At 36.7% G+C, this 24,506-nt stretch overlaps 1 protein-coding gene across 1 annotated transcript; it reads right to left on the bottom strand.

Annotated features, from left to right (window-relative positions):
- Positions 1-17,476: 17,476 nt before the first annotated feature.
- Positions 17,477-18,935, bottom strand: LOC110687073 (23 kDa jasmonate-induced protein-like). Its single transcript, XM_021863700.1, is given in 2 exon segments — positions 17,477-18,121; positions 18,458-18,935. Coding segments are annotated over 2 exon segments (654 nt in total). The 5' UTR covers positions 18,914-18,935; the 3' UTR covers positions 17,477-17,923.
- Between the last annotated feature and the right edge of the window lie 5,571 nt (positions 18,936-24,506).

The following is a 24,506-nucleotide window of genomic DNA, read 5'->3' as shown; positions in this document are numbered from 1 at the left end:
TGAGGCTTGATATAGACTATTTACATGATTTTTGCTATCATCTTTCCTATTGTATTGATATTAGAAAGTACATACTTATTCAATATTTTACGTGGTTCAAATTAATAAATCTTGATTGTGTTTTCACATAGGAAATCAGTAACATCAACAAAGACAATCGCCTAATGTTAGATGATATGCACACTATGGGCCGTAACTCTTACGCAATTTTACGCCATAAGTTGGTAAATAATTCATCTCATTTCTAGGCAATTTTATTAACTTTATAATCTTTATTTTACAATCACTACATGTACTACATGAGGCTTTCACCTCTGTCCTTTAATTATTTGTAATAATCACTTCAATTTTATGTATTTATGTTTCCACAGCAACAACAGGATCCTGATAAGCAAGAACCTTCTCAAGCAAGGGTCTATAAGGAGTCAAGAAAAAGAACGGTGGGAAGGAAATATAATATCTTACCAACCATGAAAAAATAGAAGAGAATATTGTGAGTTAACATTTTAGATGTATGTTATATTTAATTAACTTTGATAAATAATAAGTAGGTGACTTTATTTCCCTAAATAGGCTAAAATGGATGCTTTGGAGTCTTCCCAACATGAAGATCGAGATGGTAGTAACTCTAAGGACCCTTACTCCGAAGTGATTCCAGATCCTAAGCGCAAAATCCGTGTACGCCTACAAGGAAAAGGTGTAAAAAAAGTCGGATTTGAAGAAAAAAGATAAAAAGTCAGATTTCATATTCCCGACAGAATTTTTAGAAAGTATGCAATCTCAATTAGTACAACAACTTGCACCAAGTGTAACAACTGCAATGTTGACTCAACTTCGGGATGCTAACCCTGGTATCAATCTTGTCATTCCTGATTTTGCAATTCCATCGGCTCCAAAGGATGCATCTAGTGCGCCACATCTTCCTGTTGACCAAAATGGGCAATCTTCTAAATCTGGTGCCACAATTAATCAGGTCAAATAAAATATTTTCTATTGCTTCTCTCTAGCTTTTGTTGTTTGCTGTTGACCTGAACCTATTGTTGAAATGTTGCTGTTGTTGATGTCTTTTTCTGATGCTCACTATTGCTTTATTGCATTTGTTTTTTTTTCTTTATATGGTTGGTGATTTAGTTGTTTGCTGCTGCTTTTTATTGTTGTATGTTTTTGTTGCTGAGTTCATGCTTTTTATAGCCTGCTGCATCTCATTAAGTTAGATTCTTGAGTTACTACTTGTACTTTATGTGTTCATCATACTACTTGAAATAGCTGCGTTCATCATCTCTAGAGGGTCTTTAGCTGAACTAGAACTTTCTGTGTTCATCATATTCAAACACTCTTTGATTTCTGTCACAATTTGATTCATTGTTAGCCTATCTGCAATTTCTAGCTGAATACATCTCACTGCTAGTTCTACTGCTTTCCACATAGTGAGATAGTTGTCATCTACATCGTGTCTCAGGTTTTGGTCTAGTATGCTGGCTATATCCCCTCTTTTAAGCATGCTCCTAACCCATTGACCCAAGTTCATGACTCTGTTTACTATTGTTGTTTTCCCTGTGATTAGCTCCAACAGAACAACCCTAAAGCTGTAAACATTGCCTTTTTCATGCACCTGTCCTATTAAATTATACATGTAATAATCATTGTGGTATAAAAGTTTTAGCCCACTTCAATTAGTAGTGTGCAATGTATTACTTTGGTAAAATAGTGTTAGAATATGTAAGATAGTCATGTATGAATTGAATGACTGAAATGGCTCACTTACTGAGGATCAAGATAGCCTAGTGTTCTAACAACCCTTGTTTGTAAATTTGAAACATATTCAGCTGGGAAGATTTTGGAAAACTCAAAATCAGCCACCTTTGCTCGAAATTTTTTGTTTAGAAGAATGTTAGCGGGTTTCACATCTCTATGAACTATAGACGGGCTGCAACCATGATGCAAGTAATCCAGTCCTACATATAGAGTTACACAACAAATTTTAATATACTGAGTGATCTGATGGCCATGAACTCGTAAATAAGTGCCAAGTTGGTTCCTTCTTCACAGTATCCAACGAGAGAAACCAAGTTCTTGTGAGAAATTCGACCAAGCACTTCAATTTGTGCCAAAACATTTCTTAAGGCTTTAGCTATCATATCATACAGCATAAATGATATCAAGAGAGCATGATTCTCTATTTGGTTGCCTAATTACGAATCTCAGTGCTAAATTGCTTAGGGGCCTCGGTCTTTGAGAACACCTTGACTGTAACCATCATCTGTGTGTTTTGAACTTTTCTCATGTTGATTGTGGCCTTGGTATATTATAATTTATAATTTAGTTCAATTATATTTCTATTATTTTTTTTCAATTTTACGTGTAGGTGCTTGGAAAGCTAAATGGAGCTGAAGTATAGTCACTAGTCATCTAACAAAATGGTGCATATATGTTGGCGACTCTTATTCAAGTTCCGGCTTTGTGAAGATTTGGAAATTCCGGCTTATATATATGTTGACAATTTGTATTTTGGACGACTAATTAATTATATAACTTTTATTTTTTATTAGTAGGGTATGTCATACCAAAAACAAGCAAGTAATATTTTGTAATGTACGTATTTCGCATTATAATTATTATATATAAATGATACTTTGTTTCTGTTAGTATATTTAGATTTGTAGTGACTAATTATACATATATTATATTATCATTCCATCCCAACAAAAAAAATGATCAATCCGTTGCAGTAGATACGTACTCCTATCATTGTATTAATTAGCTTCATCCGTTGCATTTGGTGTCAATTTCATCATAATTATTAGTCAGTACTCTATTGCCACGGATAATTTGTGCCGTTGCAACAGGTATTGGTCTAATGCCACGGATCATCGATGCCGTGGAATTAGGTGTCATATGCCGTTGCAATAGACCTACTGCAACGCCAGCAGATGCCACGGTACATGGCCGTTACATTAGGCCTAATGCCACGGATTTTGACGCCTAATGCAACGGATTTGGGGGTTGTAATAGATAAAAAATGTAGTAGTGAGATAATAAAATTTATATTAATTATATAAATAAAATCAGCGCGTTTTTTGTGTGGCTGGTCATATCGTGTAGTCGGCTGAGACACACCCAAACACTGACCGAGTAACCCCTGACTGTAACACCCTAGAAATTCCTTCCCTCTAAAATACCTGTTTTGCCCTTTTTTAAATACGAAATAGGAAAAATCTAAGATATTACCGCCACCGTGAAAATGGCTAAGGCAAATATCAAAGACACAAAGCGAAAGACTATCTTTAAAACCATTCAAAACAAGTCAACTTAAAAAGTCAAACCAAAAGAAAGTAAAGTAAAACAAAGTCAACCTACAACTTGGAACCATTGAAGGCCCTTAAAACCAAACAATACTGAAAACCTTCACGTTAGTCTCATGAGCTTAATAAAATAATTAATATTCAAAGCAATTAAAACACATCATATTTCTATGGAAACTAAGCATGATTCGCTCTTCATTCATGCCCATCATGAAAATGCTTCATCACCTGAAAAACTTCTCTCTACTTGTCCCCACTACTCGCCATTAGAAATGGGTTGTCGTAGGGTTAAGGTAAAGACAAGGCCAAACAAACATACAACACACAATCAGCAATGCTGAGTACATAAGCGTAATAAAACACACTATCATGCTTTCATCCTATGATCACACAACTTACCTTGTTGCACTTGTAAACAAGCATACAAGACATTCAACACTTAACTAGAAAAATATCAATGTCCATTTAATTTGATTACGTATCGAACGGGTTTTCCCTAACCTGCCCCAATAAAGGGGTACTAACACGGGAGCTAACCGTGCCATTATAAAAGAACCACTCGTAAGTGGCAGAAATCCTACGTATAATAATAAGGAATATACAGCGTCCTGTACTCCATCCCAGTAGAAGTTATGATCAAATATAAAGTCGCATAACTCCCCCCATATGTTCATACTCGAGGTATATACGTTCCACGAGTTTTGGTGTATAATCTCTTTCACTTTACGTTATTTACGTATTATTAGACTTGGTGATGACTCTCAATTATAACACAATCAAACATTATAATTCATTCAAGTAATCAAACATACCAATTTAATTCTTGAATAATTAGTGACCACATAAATGTATTGTTGAATCCTTTTTAATCTACCTCGGTGTCAAAGACACCTTAAACGCATAATGCGCCCAAATCCTATCATTCGGTGTTAGAAACACCTTAAGTGCACATAGGCACCGCAATATAATTTATTTCTGTATACTAAGAAACTTGATAGCTCAATTCCCATGCGTGCTTAAAGCATCAATAAAAATTATTTGAACCATAATAAAATTCCTTTTCAATATTCCAAACCAAATTAAACAATTAGTTTAATTAAACATGCTCTCAATCATGCCAAAATAAAAGTATAGTTCATATTCAACATGCTAATATAATTCATTCCAATCTTCAATTCTCCACAAATAGTTCATACTTCACAATTCATTCACCAACATCAATCCATACAACAATTCCAATCAATACCTATCATGATACTACCTTGGAAGTAATTAATCAAAACCTAGCATGCTTCTACATACTCAATTAATTACTAAGTATGCGAACGTACCTTAAATATGATCTCAAAATCGTCATGACTAAATAAAATCACTCACTTGGAAACCTCCTACAAACCAAAATTACAAAGAGGCATTATTACCTATTCCACACAAATTTCCAACAATATATACACTCTTTAAATCACTCATAAACCCTCTAAAATAAGCTAAAATTTAATTTAAAACCCTTACTTTTATTCCCAATTAATGGGTAATTAAAAATCCTTTCAAGAAACATAATTATAGCTTATATATAAAAAATTCCAGCTTTATTAAATCATTTAAAATTGTTGTAAATGTGTTTTAAAACATTTATTTCAATAATTTAAAACTCGCATAAACAAATTCCATCAATATACATAAACTTAGAAACCTAGGGTTTACAATTTGGGGCTTTTTAATTCAAAACCAAATCTGAAAATTTATATACAAAATACTTATCATCAAACATCATAAAATCATCACAAAACCCAAAAACAATATTTTTGTTTTTTTTGTTCAGCCACCAACATCCACGACACACGGCTGGGCTGCTGTCGCGCCCGCCGGTGTCGCCACGGATGCTGGCTGCGGTGACCGGCCGGTGGTGTGTGGTGGTGGCCGGCGGTGTGTGGTGGTGTGTGCGGGTGGTGATGACATAAAAATAAAAATAAAGGGGAATGAGAAAATTAAGGGGAAGAGAAAATAAGAGGAGAGAGAAAAAGAGTTACCTTTGGGTATTCTCCACCTTGGGCAAGGTTCAATTTGCCCATGGGATGGGTATTTATACCCCCCTCTTTAGACCCTCCTACTTAAATTCCCTTTTTCTACCCTTAATGATTCCTTCTCCTATTCAAACTAGTATTTTGACTTTTCTTAAATACCATTGACTTTAAAATTTACCTTTTATAAAATAATATGACCCAAAGTTTCCAAATCATGAAATAAAATATTTTCAAGATTGTTAAATAATTAAAAATAATCTTTTAATAAAAATAATCCTTTTAAATTAATGAAACACCGTAAATAATTCATTTTGAATTATTTAAATACTTTAAGAAATACTTATTTAAGTTAAAATACGTATAAAATACGGGGTATTACCTGACCGTCCGAGTAACCCCAGATCGATTGAGTAACTCTTGACGAACCAAGTAACTCCTGACCAAGTAATCCCGACCACACATTGTGACTAGCCACATATGAAACTTTGTGAAATAAAATATTATCTTTTTATATTACGAATTTTATCTAAATATGAGAAAAAAAGTTAATAATTCATTTTATAATAAAAAAAAAATTCAAGTAGTAAGCAAGCGAATATCAGAAAGTTTATTAGATAATATATATATATATATATATATATATATATATATATATATATATATATATATATATATATATATATATATATATTAGTAAAAATATTTTATTTGAAAAAATATAAACAAACCGTTCATCGCACGGGGTTCACCTAGTTATAAATTATATACGACTTAAGTTAAATATTTCCAAATTTTGATGGAAAGAAAGTTTTTATAGGATTATGCACTACATTGTAAGAAATTTATGGACTTAATACAATAATGTATGTGGACTATACGGTTATGATTGTATTTATACGCTATGATATAGTTTAGCCCAAAACTAAAGTGATCCATTTAAGTAATTATTATTATTGGGCTTATTACGTCTTTTATAGAGTATGGGTTTAATTTTATGTGTAGATACCATTAGACTCTTACTAATGCATGATGGGCGGATTAGGAAGGGAGTCTTTATAAATAGACATCTAGGGTTATGTCCCTAATAGTAAATACAATAGACTCTCACTGCATCAATAGAGTGTGTATCTACTAGAAGGCGCATAACACTACACGAAAAGAGCAAAATGGCAACGGTTCAAACCCCCCCACAGGCAACGGTTTTGAACCGTTGCGTATTTGAGGGTTGCCAAATCCCAAAATAATTGGCAACGGTTCAAAACCATTGCCAACGCAAGAAATTGGCAACGGTTAACCTTGCCAAATACAATGCACCCTTTTTTTTTAAAAAAAAAATTAAAATAATTGGCAACGGTTAATTGTTGCCAATTGCTTAGTTGGCAACGGTTAACCGTTGCTAAATACAATGGCGCACCTTTTTAATTTTTTTTTTAATATTGGCAACGATTAACCGTTGCCATTGACCTGTATACCTTTTTTTTTTTTTTTTTTTTGCTGCACTAATATTGGCCTGTTTTTTTTTTTTTTTTGGCTGCAATATTATTAGTATTATAATATTAACATGAATAATAATAATAATTATTATTATTATAATATTAATAATAATAATTATTATTATGATAATAGTAACAATAATTAGTATTATTAATAACAAAACATAAATAATTAATAATAACAATCGCAAGAGATGATATAAATTAGAAAAATGTTTCATGTATAGTACATAATTAGTAACCTAAGGCTAGGATTGATGAAGAGATGATATAGTACAAAAATGTATGACGATATTTACAAATTAAATGTGATGTAGGTCGCCAACATCTCCCGAATTACATGGAGTTCCTCGCTCGTGTATGGCTGTCCCGTTTGCCCCTTGCAAAACTTAGAATACACAAAACGTGAGTTAGTAGAAGTGAATTAATAATAATTGGGGTTAGTTAAATGTGACTAATGCTTGAGATTACAAGAAAAAAGCAAGTAAGAGGTTTTGGGACGCAATTTCAACCAAAATGGCTCAAGTAAGGCCATTTTGGCTAGTATGATGCCTATTTTCTATAATTCTTGTCTATTGAACTCATAACTAGTTAAAACATGTCATTATCACTTAGTTATAGGTGACTAATGCTTGAGATTACAAGAAAAGAGCAAGTAAGAGGTTTTGGGACGCAATTTCAACCAAAATGGCTTAAGTAAGACCATTTTGGCTACTAGAATGCCTATTTTCTACAATTCATGTCTATTGAACTCATAACTAGTTAAAACATGTCATTATCACTTAGTTAAATGTGACTAATGCTTGAGATTACAAGAAAAGAGCAAGTAAGAGGTTTTGGGACGCAATTTCAACCAAAATGGGGATTTTGCGCGCACATATCCCAACTTGACCAGCATACTGACGCCGCCATTTACCTGAGGGTTGCCCTACCCTGTCATACTCCAAGACCTTAGGACCGACAGGTTTCTTGAAAGCTGTCGTCGGACCCCTCTGCTTTTTCTTCGCTGGTGCCTGCACCCCCCTCCACTTTGATCCTCACGAAACGGCTCCATAATGGCATTATCGATTGGAGGCGCTTGCTCAGCTGCAATTTAAAAGTCATCTATCATTCTCTCCAATACATCTTGCGCCTGATCTTCTGGCTCACCCAAATCAGTTTCCTTGTTCACATCATACGGCTGGTCCCCATCATTAGATGAATCATCTGAGTTAGATTCAACATCCTCAACTCGAACACGGAATCGATCGTCCGCCATTAGATGTTAAAACCTGTCATTACAAACATAACACGTTATTAGCTGCTGAATTGTAAGGTAAACTTATAATCATATATAAATTGCTGAATTATAATACAAATAAACATAGAAAATGGTGATGCAAGTTACTTTATTCATTTAAAAGAATATAGGAAAAATGGGCAAGTAATTCAACAATTTCATTCATTTTCACCTAAAATGTGATTTTTTTAATTCTTTCTACGCTTGCAATTCAAACTAGCTAGAAAACATACAGTACCTCAATCTAATATTCCTTCATCGTGGTCTGATCTCATGTAATTGGCTTGGTCGTCTTTCTCATTTGGCACAGCAGGTCTAGGAACAGTGAAAGGTGTCGAGTCATCAAAGGCATCATATACTTCTTCATCCTCGACATCTCCAACGCCAAGGATTCTTCTTTTGCCGGCTAGCACAATAGACCATTTTGAGTCGGCAGGGTCAGATACGTAAAACACCTGCTTAGCTTGAGATGCAAGGATGAATGGTTCCGCACTATCATTCAGGTTGCCAAGATCTACAAGAGTAAAGTCATCAAATTTGACGTTACGCCTGATATAATCAACCTACTTACACCGGAAAAGAGCAATCGTGAAGTCACAATAATCAAGCTCCCATATTTCTTGAATTCGACCGTAGTATGACAACTCTGCATCAACGGGTGATTTATCCTTAGCACTTGCAAACTCCCTTGACGATGCCACAACCGTTACACCACTGTTTTGGGTCGAGGATGATTTCAAATCTTGACGCTCAGTCCAAAATGTGTACCCATTTATGTCATATCCCTCAAATGAGCGAACAACATCCCTAGGACCATAAGCAAGCCACCTTACTGTAGCTGTGACACTCTCATCCATTCCACCCATCACTCAATCACGAAACCAACTCACAAACTTCTTGTTGTGCAACTGCATCAGTGCCCTTTCACCTTTCGACGGAAACTCATCACGCAACCTAGCCATGTGCTCGTCTAAATATGGGTGAACATCTGCAACATGGTGCAACACATAAAGGTGTGCTTGTAAGAACTGCTCTCAATCAGGTGACATTCGTTTCGACCCGATTGTGCCATGACCATCAAATCTACCTTCATGTCAAGAAGTAGGAATACCAATAGGTTCAGCAACGGCTATATAGTCGGCAACAAAATTACCAATCTCCTCGGCCACGGTCCCTTGAATCATACTTCCTTCCGGGTGAGCCCGATTCCTAACTTTATCTTACAATGTGCCCATGTGTCTTTCAAAAGGATAGCACCACCTCATGAACACTGGATCGCACAACTTAATCTCACGCACCAAATGAAGAATCAAATTCACCATTATGTCGAAAAACGAGGGCGGGAAGTACATCTCAAATTTGCACAAAGTCACAACCACATCCGCCTGTAAAGCATCAAGGGTACAAGGATCAAGCACTTTGCTACATATTGTATTGAAAAACGAACAGAGGCTTGTAATAGCTTCCCTCACGTGCTTTGGCAAAATACCACGTATTGCAATTGGTAGAAAAACTTGCATCAGAACATGACAATCATGGGATTTCATACTTGTCAGCTTCAATTCTCCATTTAAGGATACAAATCTTTTCATGTTAGATGCGTACCCTGATGGAACCTTAATGCCATACAGACATTCACAAAATATCCGTTTTTCTACCCTTGACAATGTGTAGCAAGCCGGAGGTAAATAGGCCTTCCCCTCTTTGGCTTTTCCCTCATTTTTCTTCTTCGACGCATCCGCGGCCTTTCCCTTTCCCTTGCTCTTCCCCATTCCCTTTTTCGAACCCATTTCTTTTTCCATTTCCTGTTCCTTTCCCTTACTAACCCTTTGCTGAACCCACAATTCTGGACGCATCCCCCATCTTTTCCAAATATAAACGTGCACCCTTTCCGTCCTTTGTCTTGTTTTGAATATTCATCAGCGTTCCCACAAGAGCGTCACACACATTCTTCTCTATATGCATTACATCAAGACAGTGCCTAACGTCATGTTCTTTCCAGTACGGGAGCAACCAAAAGATTGATTCTTTTTCAAAGAGAGCAACTGATTCCGTCGCTTTTTCAGATTTCCCAAATATTGTTCGTACATCCTTAACCCGAGCGTAAACCTCCTCACCAGTCAGTGGCCTAGGAGCAGTCCCCTCCTCCACCGTCCCATCGAAAGCCTTTTTCTGCCGACGGTACGGGTGATCGCGCCTGAGCAACCTTCTTGTTCTCAAATACACCTGTTTGAAAGAATGATCAAGGCGTCTGCTTGGCGTATCATCAATACAAATGGGACATGCCTTTTTCCCTTTATTCTTATACCCAGACAAGTTTCCATATGCAGGAAAATCATTAACGGTCCACATAAGAGCTGCACGCAATGTGAACATCTCATTCTTATGAGCATCAAACACGGAAACCCCTTCGTCCCACATCTTTCTCAAATCATCAACCAATGGTGCAAGATACACATCAATGTCGTTTCCAGGTTGCCTTGGCCCCGATATCAAGAGTGAAAGCATTACATATTTCCGTTTCATGCACAACCAAGGAGGCAAATTGTAGATCACTAAAAGTATCGGCCATGTGCTGTGCTGGGTACTAAGAGTGCCAAATGGATTCATCCCGTCCGTGCACAAACCAAGCCTTAAATTTCTGACTTCATCACCAAATTCCCCAAACTTCATATCAAGGTTCTTCCATTGCGAGGAGTCGGCTGGGTGCTTCAGCATTCTGTTTTTCTTTCTTCCCTCTGCATGCCACCTCAAGTTTTTAGCGTCTTTTGGTAAAGAGAACAGACGCTTAAACCTAGGAATTATGGGAAGATACCACAACACCTTAGCAGGAGGTCCCTTCGTACCAGCATTGCAACTCTTGCGCTTGTAGCGCGACTTCTTGCATCTTGGACACTCCTCCAATTTTTCATATTCATTTTGGTAAATAATACAATCATTAGGACATGCATGTATCTTCTTATACTCCAAACCAAATGGACACATGAGCTTCTTAGCATAATAATAAGACTTAGGAATTTCATTCCCATCTGGCAACATCTCACTTAACATGCTCAACAAGGAAGTAAAACTACTGACCATCCACCCATGCTTTGACTTAATGTTAAAAAGAGTTAGCACGGCTGATAGTTTGGAGTATTTTTTGCACCCAGGATACAAAGGCTTTTTAGAAGCCTCCGATAATGACTCAAACACGTCACCTTCAAAACCACGCATCATCTCATCCACACCTTCATCCTCAACCTCATCCACATGATCATCCTCAAATCCCTCCTCAGCACCATCATCATCAATATGTTCATCATTCTTGTATTCCTCGTCCACACGGATATCATTGCTTCTATCATCATGCACATCATACCCAATAACATCCCCACTGTACTCTCCTTCTTCACCATGCCAAATCCACACATGATATTTAACCCTAAACCCACGATAAACTACATGATCTCTAATGATATCCACACTATTGACCACCTTCACATTATTACAATCAACACAAGGACAATAGAGGCACTCGAAACCCATTCTGCGCTGATAAGATGAAGCCGTCTCGCAGAACTCTTGAACCCCATTAAAGAATTCCAATGTATCACGTCTACCATACATCCATCCACGATCCCTCTCCATTAAGTAAATTGTCTCTAAACATGGCAACATATTACGAATAATGTATAATTGCTACATCTATTATATATACAAATCAAAGTCAAACACACAACATGCATATAGCATTCATATAGATACAAAAATGCATATATGCTTCCAAAGGGTCTTTAACACTCCAACCTAACCCATCCTTGAAGGTTTACTCTCACTAGTGAATGTATATCAGATTTCCAATTTTAAGGAAAATCCGGCAGCATTTCCCCCCAGTTCTCCAAGTACACGACGTAGTAAATTACTTACCCACATATGTACCCAGAGAACATGGTGATCCAGGAAATGCTAAGCCAAGATGTTCCTTAAAATCGAAAAAACTGACATACATTCACCACCTAAGTGAGAGTAAACGTTCAAGAACAGTCCCAACCGGGGACTATTCAAGACTTTCTCCTAATGAGAAAGCCTTGAATGGGTATCTAGGCATATGATGATACATGCAATCAATTAAAAACCAATGGTTTAATCACACATGCATCATGATAGAAGATGCACCAAAGTTATATCACACACCATCTCCACAAAATTGTGCAACCAAGAACTTATTTAAAGCACATAAAGTTATATATATACCTGAGTACCTATAAAGGCTCAACACTCTCAAATACAAGGTCAATGCCAAGGTCTATGCTTCGCCCAAAATTCCTGATAATCTTTTTCAGTGTAACCTATATAGAACACAAATAGAAAACCAGATTAAGGGAAAAGATAAGAATGATATTAGTGAGCAATGCAAGAACAAGGACAGTCATAGTAAGATACCATACCAGGATGTTTTCCGCCCACCCTCCAAACTGATGATCTTACCCTAGAAGCCCTTGACACCCATTTCTTAGCCTGAAACACGCATATATATAGTGAGAAGCAACTCATATAGAAAAGTATATTCAAACCCTAAACCCTAAACCCTTAACCCTAAATCCTTAACCCTAAACCCTAAGCCCTTAACCCTAAACCCTAAACCCTAAACTCTCAACCCTAAACCCTAAACCCTAAACTCTAAACCCTAAACTCTCAACCCTAAACCCTAAACCCTAAACTCTCAACTTTTTTCTCTTAAATAAAAAGGACTAAATTATCCTATAAACAAAATAAAATTCTCAACTTTATTAGTGATGATAAATAAAGTTCTCATAACAATTTAGAAATATAGGTAAATGTAGCTTGTACTAAATACAATAACAACTATTTTCTATCCATGTCTTTGGCTGAAATTCAGCAATGAAAGCAGCAACAAGGTTGAGGGCAGTTGGTGCATTGCTAAAATTTCATTCAATTCATTCGAAGCCAGTTTGACAGACACCGTATCATCACAAACATCTGTCAAATTATAGTAATAAGATACAAGGGTATATCATCTTTTCAATACCAAGGAACGTCTAACTATAAATAACTCTATTCAAGTTCCAACATCAATGACTCAATTCATGCTAACACAAAAGACCAATTCTTGACAAACCCTAGCAATTACAAGAAACTTGTCAATATTAACTAATTTAAAGACCAATTCTTCAAAAAACCATAACAATGGAGGAGCGCTATTACGACTTACCTAGCAATGAGGAGCGCTATAACAATGGAGGAGCTGCTACATACTTCAATAATGCAAGCATATATGGAGGGAGGTAAAAGAGAAGAGCTGAGTGCGTGCGTGCTTGAGGGATGAAAGCAAAAACAGGGGAGTGCGTGCTTGAGGGAGGCAGAAGAACAGGAGAGTGCGTGCTTGAGGGAGGCAGAAGAACAAACCCCTTCAATGGAAGCTTCAATTCAATGGAGGAATGGTTTGGGGAGAGTGAAGGTGCGCGTTTTTGGAGGTGAAAGAAGAACGTTTGCACAGTCTTGCTGTTTGTATTCAAAAACACGAAATTATTTTTTTAAATTGGCAACGGTTAACCGTTGCCAATCTACCCCTTTTAATTTTTTTTTTAAAATTTTATCAATTGGAAACGGTTAACCGTTGCCAAATGTAACCAAATTTTTTTTTTTAAATGGCGCTCACAACAAGTTGGCAATGGTTTTCATGAACCGTTGCCATAGGGGGGTTGCCTAATTCTTTTTTTCTACTAGTGTAATCAAGAAGGGGTTCGTTTAATTGTCATTGAATCAGGACCGCTTCCGCAATTAAGATTTACCTATTAATTTGATATGAAGATTAAAGTATATGTTATGAATTAATCCTAACAAGTGGTATCATGAGCCTCCTTCATATTAGATTAGTCGGTTAATTTAAATATGATAGTTTGTTTTAATCATATGATGTTATGTGATTTATGTGGAAATTTGTTGCGACTTATTTATTAATTAAATTTATGTCGCATCTTACCTTGTTCGTGAATTTTCAAAGTATGATAATTGAATATGGTTTCATTTCGGTTCATTCGTTGTATTTGAGATATATTTTGGTGAACAATGGTTTGGTGACTCTCACTACTAGAAAACACCTTATTTACGACGGAAAAATTCCGTCGGTACACCTTATAAATCCGTCAGAAAGGGCTATTTCCGACAGATTTCCGTTGGAAAACGTTGTCGGAAACCCCTTTGTAGGAAATTTGGCTTATACCGAGGGATTTTCCGGAGTTGAAGTGGATTCCGACGGAATTTTCCGTCGGAAACAGCACATTCTGACGGAAATTTCCGTCGGAAAATTCAATAGAAAAAAAAACAGCCCCCCACCCACCTGCCCAGACCACCCATCCCCACCCACACCCACCTGCCCAGACCCACTCATCCACCTCACGGAAACCCACTCAGCACCACCCACCCAACACCACCCCCTTAGACCACCACCCCCCAGACCACTACCCACCCAGACCAACCCTACCCACCACCCCCCACCCAGACTACTACCCGCCCAGACCACCCCCCACACCCACGAACCGAAACCCCTCCCCCCACCCACCCACCCACCCAACCCAGACCAAAACCCACCATGACCAACCACCCTAACCAACCACCCACAACCCCCCCCCCCACCCAGACCACCACCCACCACCCCAACGCAACCTAACCCAGACTAGACCCCCCACCACCCCAACCTAGAACAAACCTACCCCACCCACTCTAACCAACCACCCACCCTAACCAACGACCGAACCCAAACATCCAAAAATCAAAAAATCGAAAAAAGTAAACAAAAAAAATTGAAATCAAACAATTATCCCAAAAAATAATTTATCTTACAATTATCATACGAAATTAATCAAAATTTGATTATTTAAAAAAAAACCTAGATCTACAGTTGTGGTGGTTGTCATTGTGGCTGCCTGCTGGTGTTGTCGTTGCGGCTACCTGCTAGTGTTGTTGTTGTTGTTGAGGTGGTTGTTGTCGCTGCGCGTTGGTGTGGTTGTTGTTGAGGAAAGGCGAAATGGTGGAGAAAGAGAAGGAAGGAGAAGGCGAAATGGAGGAGAAAGAGAAGGAAAGAGAAGGAAGGAGAAGGAGAAATGGAGTAGAAAGAAAACAGAAGAGAAGAGGAAAGAAGAGAGGAGAGAGAGAGAGAAAAGAGGCGGAGAGGAGATGGGAGAGAAAATAGACATTTTAGGGGGAGGGGAAACCGGGTTTATTAGGGTTTGTTAGGTTTTTTTTATTATGTAAATATATTCCGACGGAATTAATTTTCGCCGGAAAATAATTGTTTCGACGGAATATTTCGTCGGAAAACTCTGACGGATTTTATTTCCGTCGAAACCTTACGTTTCCGACGGAATATTCCGTCGAAAGGCCCATTAATTTCAACGGATTTTTGTTCCGTAGGAAATCCGTCGTAAATTTCTGACGGAATAAAAATCCATCAGAAATTTACAACGGAAAACATGTCCGTCGGAAATCGGTCTGTTTCCAGTAGTGTCTTTGTCGTTCGTTTGATTGGAATCAGAATAATGATCATGGATTTGCGTTTTGTTTTTTGTGAAATCAATTTCATTGCATTTGCTGCAATATGGTTTAATTATCACTCCAATATAGTTTGATTAATTCACGAAGTATTATATGCTGATACTTCCATGATTTATCATTTATTTATATTATAGTATCATACCGTACCCTTGAATTCACCACCCGGATTTTATTTATTGAAGAAATCACCCCACCACTACCACAATTCATCACCCACCACCACCGCAATTCACTCCACCACCACCAAAACCTCCCACCAACTCGGATCTACCACCGACACCCCAAACCCACAACGAACCAACAACCAACCCAACCAAACCCCACCCATACCAAACCGAAACTCTAGATCAAATTCCTTTTCTTCACCTCGAATTTGGTTTATAACAGTCAAATTCGACCATGAAAACTCTAGATCTAGAGTTTTCATGGTCGAATTTAATCATTAAAACCTTCGTTTTGGTCATATATCGATTTTGCAACAAAAACCTTCATTTTTACCATGAAAACCGAAAAAAAAAGAAAAAAAAAATGAGAATGAGAGAGGCGTGAGAAAGTGAGAAAGAATAGAGGAAAGAGAAAGAAGGGAGGAGAGGAGAAAAGGAGAAAGAAAGAAGGAGAGGGAGAGGAGAGCATGAGGAGGGAGAAAGAAACATGGGGAAGAGGAGAGAGAAAGAGAAGGTTAGAAGGATGAAGTTGAAAAGAAAAAAAAGATGGGATGGCTTGGTTTGGGTGGGTTGTGAATGTCCGTAACTTATTTTGAGGTTTTTCAAGGTTTTTTTTTTTTTTTTTGAACGGGTATCTGGGTACCCGAGAATAGCAAGGTTTGTCCCATGTCCCGGCCCATGAAAGTGTTATTTTACCGGGACGGGTACCTGACCCGAAAAAAACAGAAAATTTTAAAAAATTTCCCGTCGGGTTTTTTGCGGGTCGTCGGAAAATCGGGACGGGACAACCGGGTCGGGTTTTTTTAACACCCCTACCACCAGCCAGCCAAGCAGCCACCCTGTTCTCCTCCCCTCCACTGTCGGCATCGTCGGCCCACCTTTCCCTGCCGGCGATTTAACTCCCCCGGTCGGCCGACACCAAGATCCGCCCCCAATATGATTTCCCTACTCCCTTTTTCCCCCACCACGACGCCCTTAAGCTTCAATCGACGATATTTCCCCACTCCCTTTTTTCCCCACCAAGACCCGCCATAGTTACAGAAATTAAATTCGAGGTCGTTAAGCTTCTGGTTCGGGTGGCTAGGGCGTGGTCAGATGCTGGTGGGGGAGGGGGTGAGTTTTTATTTTTTTTAAAAAAAAAATTATTTTTAAAATCAATTAAATGTTAAAAAAAATAATAATAATTAAAAAAACTAGCTATGGCTAGATATTTAGTTTAAACTAGATTAGGGCATGAATGCACAGACTCATAATGGTAAGATCTCGTCAAAAAAAAAAATAATGGTAAGATTGTTTATTAATTAAATTCATGTCGCATCTAACCTTGTTCGTGAATTTTCAAAGTATGATAATTGAATATGGTTTCGTTTCGGTTAATTCGTTTTATTTGAGATATATATTTGGTGAACGATGGTTATGTGATTCTTTGTCGTTGGTTTGATTGGAATCAGAATAATGATCATGGATTTGAGATATATGTTATGAATTAATCCTAACATACATCACATCATCATGCATGTCTATCAAACTTTAGTCACACACCACATGCGTAATAACCCGTTTATCTTAGAAAATTTGTCAATAAAAACCGTGAAGAAGGTTGAAATCTAATCATGATCGTGTTCGATCTATATATTTTTTGTAACAAAATTAGTCTATCTCAGTATCTCTTGCTCTCTCTTCACAGTGGTTTAAAGGTGATCCTATATTTGCTTTAATTTTCCAATTCAACCAAGAAATAAATAGTTCGTATTAGCTGCATAATTACCCGAGGCAATGATACATAAACAAGAAGCATATCGATTCAGAATGACAGAAAATTAAAAATTACTCTTTATAGTGTTACAAAGAGAATTTCCCTTATTTTATACGGGATTACAATTGCATATATCAAACCAAAAGGAAGGAAAACCCAGCTCATAGATGAGTGACGGAAACATCAACATAAAAACCAATAAATAAACTGATTTAAAAAAAAAAAAAAAAAAAAGGCCTCATGTGATTCCAAAGCTTCAAGGATGCATTGTAAGCGCATCAATCAGCTGAGAGTTTACAAGGGCATTGGCCCAAAACTAGTGATATGCCATAGTGAAGCATACACAATTTACATAGCTTCAGGCAGAGTCATAATCACCTCGAATATGGGTTTTGCAGTGTTGCCAATGGAGCCACTTATGTACCCCCCTTCTTCGTTGGCCTGGTTCACCAATTTCCCATTACTCACCTTGTCACTAAGAGCTTGCCATATTCCTACACACTCTGGCTGCTCATAGTGCCCTGGTTCGCGAATTTCAGTATACACCTATAACAAGATCTTGAACATTACAAGAGGATTTTCATGGTAAAATCACTAGCCAAAATAAGTCAGTTGATGTATACATAATCCGTTATGCAAGCCAAAGAAAAAAGAAAGGATGATTACTTATTAGTAGTTTAGCAAGAAAAATAAGACTAAAAAGACTTATGATTATGTTCCGTGTCCCCATACTTGTATATTTATTAACAAACTAGCTTGTATTCCGTACGTTTTAGCTGAGCACTTAGTCAATGTGCTCGAGTTGTTCACTAATGTACAAGCTCAATCACACTTAACACGAAGTATGTATCAATGTATATAAGCTTAAGTATACATATATACCTGGTTGGTGGGGCCCGAATAATTGTTAGAAAATCCCATGAACCAGTGTTGCTCCTTGCCCTGATTGTTGAAGGCAGAGTATACAATGCCGGCTCTTGAATTCTTTTCCTGGTTATAGTATTGACCGTGCAAGAACGCACCCCACTGCCCATTCGCAATGATCACCGGGTACGCAGACTCACAAACACGTCCCTTTCAGTCACGAGCAGTCACCTATGTCATTGTGTCACCGGTCGCATTGTAAATCAGACACATTGTGCTCACAACATCCTCCCCAAATCGAGCCTGGAGCTTCTCCACGGAGTTTCGAGCATCCACGGCCTTGCCCTCGGCGTTCACCTTCTCTAGTGCAACCTTGGCTCGGTCTTGCTGGGTGATCGAGTTCTTGCCTTGATATTCAGGCATCGTTCTCAGGGTTGCCGTCGTAACTGGAGTTCCAAACACGTTTGAGCCCATTTTCGTTAATTTTCAACCTGCAAAGATGTGTTATGTTAAAAATATTTCATGTTACAACAACATACGGAGTATATACATACATATAACATAAACAACTAATGTAAGCACAAAACCAACCCGGTGGCTGGAAGGTGCGGCGGCAGAGGTGGCTGAGTGGCTAAGAGAGAGAGAGAAAGAGGAGCGTTATTTTGTTCTCATACTACATGCGGTATTTATAGCTTTAGTGAGGGGTGATGGCTATTGGGTTTTTTAGGTTTGAGAGGAGAAAGAGTGTGATGGGTAATGAAGTGGGGAATGGGAATGGAAAAGTCAGGGGGTGGAAAATCACTGTGGAACATATTTTGGTAAAATCAAATACAAAAGTGGGTAAATGGAATGATAGAAAGTAGCAAACAAACAACAACAAAGGGAATGGGCCCTGTCCATTTCCTTTCCCTTTGATTATTACCTCCAACTAAATACCCCCTTAATATTTTATTCATTGTTAGTCATCTACAACCTCACATTACGAGAGAAATTATATGGTAGTCATGTAGGAAATAAAGGTTATGGCCCTGTTCCGATTTATTGAAAACAATCGAACTGAACTGATTAGAACTGAACTGAACTGATCGGGGCTAAACTGAACTGATTGGAGCTTAACTGAACTGAAATATTTGATTATAGATTAATGATTTTTAACTATGGATTAGTAATGATATTAATCCACTAATAATTATAAAAAAATAAAATGAAGTTCAAAATTAATCCACTAATAGTTTTTTTTTTTGTTTGTTTAAATTTTTTTATTTTCATGTTAATTAATGCCTGTGAAATTAATCTAATGTAATAGTTTGGCTGTTAAAAAATGACACAAAATCTAACCAAAAAAAAACGAAGTAAATATCCAAAAGTAAAAAAAATGAAAAACAAAAGAAACAAAGACCAAAACTACGCACTTCCATTCTTCTTCTTCTTCTTCTTCTTCTTCTTCTTATTATTATTATTATTATTATTATTATTATTATTATTATTGTCGTTGTTGTTATAATATATACTAAAAAGTATGAAATTTGGCTTTAATTATTATCATTAGCGATATCATTAGATATAAAGATGAACTTAAAAAGATCTGCCCAGAGGCACGCCTAAACTAAATTGTTACTAACAATCATTAGCTAAATCATATAAAACAAATAAATTAGCAAAGAACTGAATTGAACTGAACTGAACTTATTGGAGCTGAATTGAACTGATTGGAGCTGAAGTGAACTGAGCTGAACCAAAATGACCTAAACTGAAATTAAGCTGAATAGAATAGGCCCATATCAAGGCCATTGATGGATTGATGTAGTAGGGGGGGTGGTTTTCAAATGACCCCACTTGGAATTCTAAAACTTTGTACAGGTGTCAATTTGTTATTAGGCAAAGAAAACAAAATATACTGTAAACCAATGGTTTTGTGGTTTGTGATTTTGTGCAATAGTGCGGTAATATATGATACGAAGACACGAAGTACTCAATTGATTTAAATTTTATTGATTTATTTTAATTACATTCTAATTCTAATGGTAGATTTCAACTAATATACAATTATGCAAGTTAATTACTCAACAATCAATAGATTAAAGGTAAGTTTTGTAAAAAAAAAAATAATAATAAGTTTATAATATTTGTAGAATTTTAGAAAATTGATCAAGTATTGTGATAAGTAGTAGTTTTAATACTTATCTTACCATAGATTTATAACCTTAATTATTTGACTTTGTCTTTCTTGAATCCACTTAATCCGAAGTCTAGATCCGCCACTGATCAAGGCTACAATAAAGAGAGTGAAGATGAATTATAAAGTAGGGAGGATAAATTTATGTAAAATAAAATAGTAAACATAATACTTTGTAATACACTTATATTATAAACAAAAAATGTGTAATATTAATAATAATTTTTTTCTTTTTGCAATTATATTAATTATGAAGGATTGTGTATTTGGGAGGCGGGGATTAGGTGTGGGTGGATATCCAAGTGGGGGTTGGGGCAGGAATGGTTTTGGAATTGTATCCGCCGGGGCGGGGATGGGGATGAATTTTAGACCCGCCGCGGGGATGGGAATGGGGATGAGAATTTTAGATAGGGATGGGGATGGGAAGGCCAACATTCGCCCCGCCCCATTGACATCCCCATTGACAACTTGACAACTTGCATAAACAGATACGTACTCCCTACTCCGTAATAATACAAGATAATTTAAATTAAAATTGGTTGATTAAATGAGCAAATGACCTCGGGTGTACGGTACACCCGACTGTATATAACAAATTTTATAGATAATCTATATATCAAGTTGTTGACCATCCAATTGAGACTATTAGAAGAAAACACACCTTAAAGTTAGATCCAAAATAATTATAAATTGAGATTATTTTAGAAAAATCGATCAAAATTAGAATTATTAAAACCAAATTTATCCTTACAAAAATTGTAAATAAAATATTCTCATATCTATTGACTTGAGCTTCTTTCTTTTTTTAATCGATGTCACTGAATCGGAAAATTGAATTTGATAAACTTAATAGTAATATTATACTATAGTTGATATTCGATAATTGGCTAGTTCAACTGTCCACACTGTTATTCATAATGACGTTAATCAATCAATTGCCACTTGCTAATTATATACTTATATAGTTATATTTATTATTTTAGAAGTCATAGATCAAAACGTCGGTTTTCATTCTCTAGTCGGTTCAAAAAAATAAAATTTGTTCTTTTGTAGTTAATTAAAGATGATTGTGAGCGTAATACATTATATTAAATTAGTTGTTTATGAATGTTGCCATGTGGTAGCCCTCTTATTTTTAGGTTAATAACAATGGCCAATAGGGAAACGAGTCCGACCTAGAGTCTTGGGGGCTAAGAAAGGCAAGTACGAGTACCCCTAGGCCTAGAAAAGGTGAGCAAAATGTGATCAGCTCAAGAGAATAGTAAAAGAAAGACAAGAAAAATATAAAAAAGAAATGAACACGTACCTCAAGAAACGGTCGTGCCATGAAATGGAGATCCGAGGCACCTCGGTAGCTACCGCGGAACCCATCACCCGGGTTGCCTTGCCCATAGCAGTAAGCATACGGGCATACGACACCTCCGCCCAGCTTTGGTTACCTACTTGCCCCAGATCACTGAGGTAAATAAGTAACCCTATGGCGAAACGTTCTACCCGATCACTCAGAATAGAGACGGAAATAACATGAGCAATGTATATCCGAGCCAGCTGCTTAGGAGTACACTGGCGGTCAACCTCATCAGTTGATAACTCATCGGCAAGAACCGAGTACGGACAAGACTTCGCATACACATGGAGGGTCGTCACAAGACAATCCCCCACGAGGTCACGCAATCTCTCGTCTGACCCCTTTACGTTCTTCATGACCACATGCTCGCCTCCGAAAGGAAAATCCGTGATCATGGAGAAGTTGTAGGGGGTAACCGTTATCTCTCCCCACGGGAAGTGAAAAGTGTTGGTGGAATACCACCAAAACTCTAACAACCCATGAAGGAAAGCCAGTGACACTACTAGAAAAAGGCCGAATTCCGACGAACAATTTTCGACATACATGTATTTCCGTCAGAAAATGCAAAATTCCGACAAATTTATACTCTGTCTGAAATTTCCGACAAATTCAACAATTCCGTCGAAATCCGTCGGAAATTTTCGACGGAATATAATTCTGTCTGAATATATGTATTTTCCGACGGATTTTTCCATCGGAACACTACATTTCCGAAGAAATTTCCTTCGCAATCTATTTTTGAAAATTTCTGTCAGAATCTATTTTTTTTAAAAAAATTCAAAAAAACCCAACCTTAAAAGGCTAAAACAGCCAAACCCCCCTCCTTAACTTCATTTCCGCCTTTCCTCTCCTCTTCTCTTCTCTTTCCTCTTCTGCCGGATTTCTCCTTCTTCTCTTTCCTCTTCTTCTGGATCTCTCCTTCTCCTCCTTTTTCTCGATCTAAATCTCTGCTCCCTCCTATTTCTCTTGTCTTCTTTCTCTTTTCTCTCTTCGTCCTCCTCTTCTCTCCCTCCATCCTCCTTGCAATCAATAACAACAACGACGCACCAACGACAACCACCACCAACATCAGCACCAACAACAACGGCGCAACAACAATAAACCGACAACCACCGTTAATTTTTTGGGCTAATTGTATATCTAATTAATTTATTATGTAATTGTAATGTTAATTTATAAATTTCATTAGATAATTGTACATTTATATTTCCTTTAATTTTTGTTGTTTAATTATCGTTTTTTTTTTAATTTTTCTACGAAATTCTGATTAAATATGTAGTTCTACTAGTTTTGAATTTTTTTTTTGTGGTTTTTGTCAATTTTGTTGTGTTAATTTTCGCATTTTTGGACTGATTTTTGTTTTTTTGGAGTTAATTTTCGATTTTTTGAGTTTTTTGTGTGGTGGTGTCGGTGGTGGTGTGTGAAGGTGGGATAGGGGTTTAGGGTTGGTGTAGGTGGTGGTTTGGGCAGTTAGGGTTATTTATAGTCAACGTTTTCAAACTTGGACCCCAAAAATGATAATGAGGCAAAAATAAGGGACAAAGGGAGTACTAAAATAATAGCCGGTGATGGTGTAGATCATTATACTTTGAACTACACGAACAATGATATTTAGCTAATCTTAAGACTACAACTCAAATTATTGATCCAGTCAAAATAATGTTATACTAATCCATAACTTTATACTAATAAATATTTAACTATGAGAATATGAGATGGTTAGATGTTATGTGTATGTATAGTCGATTGAAAGAATCAATATTACGTTCTTAATCATTAATGTTTTCTTTCATTATACAAATCAAACTACTTTGTAATATCTTCATATATAATTCATGCAAATATATAATGATAAACGAGTCTTAATTTTCAGTCTTGTTGACTAATTAAGTATCAAATACCAAGTTGCAAATTTCAATGTCACAACAACTCATCAAATCATGATTATGACACTATTAATTAAATGATCAAATAAGAAGCAGATAATAATCTGATAGTAAAACAATAATACATTAATGCACTAAACTTTTATAATCTACTTCGTAATAAACTAGTAAGATCAATATGGCTAAACTTGAAACATAACATGATATGTATTTATAAAATTAATGAGAATTTACATAATATGATGCCTAAATATGAAGTGATGAAGTCTCGGCTTGATATAAAACTTGTTAATCAGCAAAAAGTTATAAAGTACTATCAAATTTCAAACCAAAACCGTTTAATTGCCCGAATCCAAACAACTCGATAAAAAACTGATTTTTTGAAATAAAAAACAAACCCGAACCGTAATTTAGTAAACCTGAAATAAAACCGATCCGAATAATGTTAAATCGTAGAAGAACCAAACCCGTTAACGAACCGAACCAGTTATAAATTGAACTAAAATAAAATTGAGCCAAAAAAGAACCGAACCGTTTCTAACCCGAAACTGTTTGAACCGGGATAAAAACTGTTTACACCGAACCGTTAACAAAGCGCAACCCGTCTGCACCGAACCGTTTACTACCCAGACAGTTTACAACCAAAACCGAATTTAA

Source organism: Chenopodium quinoa, unplaced genomic scaffold (assembly GCF_001683475.1).
Source record: "Chenopodium quinoa cultivar QQ74 unplaced genomic scaffold, ASM168347v1, whole genome shotgun sequence".
NCBI lineage: Eukaryota > Viridiplantae > Streptophyta > Magnoliopsida > Caryophyllales > Amaranthaceae > Chenopodium > Chenopodium quinoa.
The sequence above is the reverse complement of the archived record's forward strand: the minus strand, read 5'-3'. Positions and strand labels throughout refer to the sequence as shown.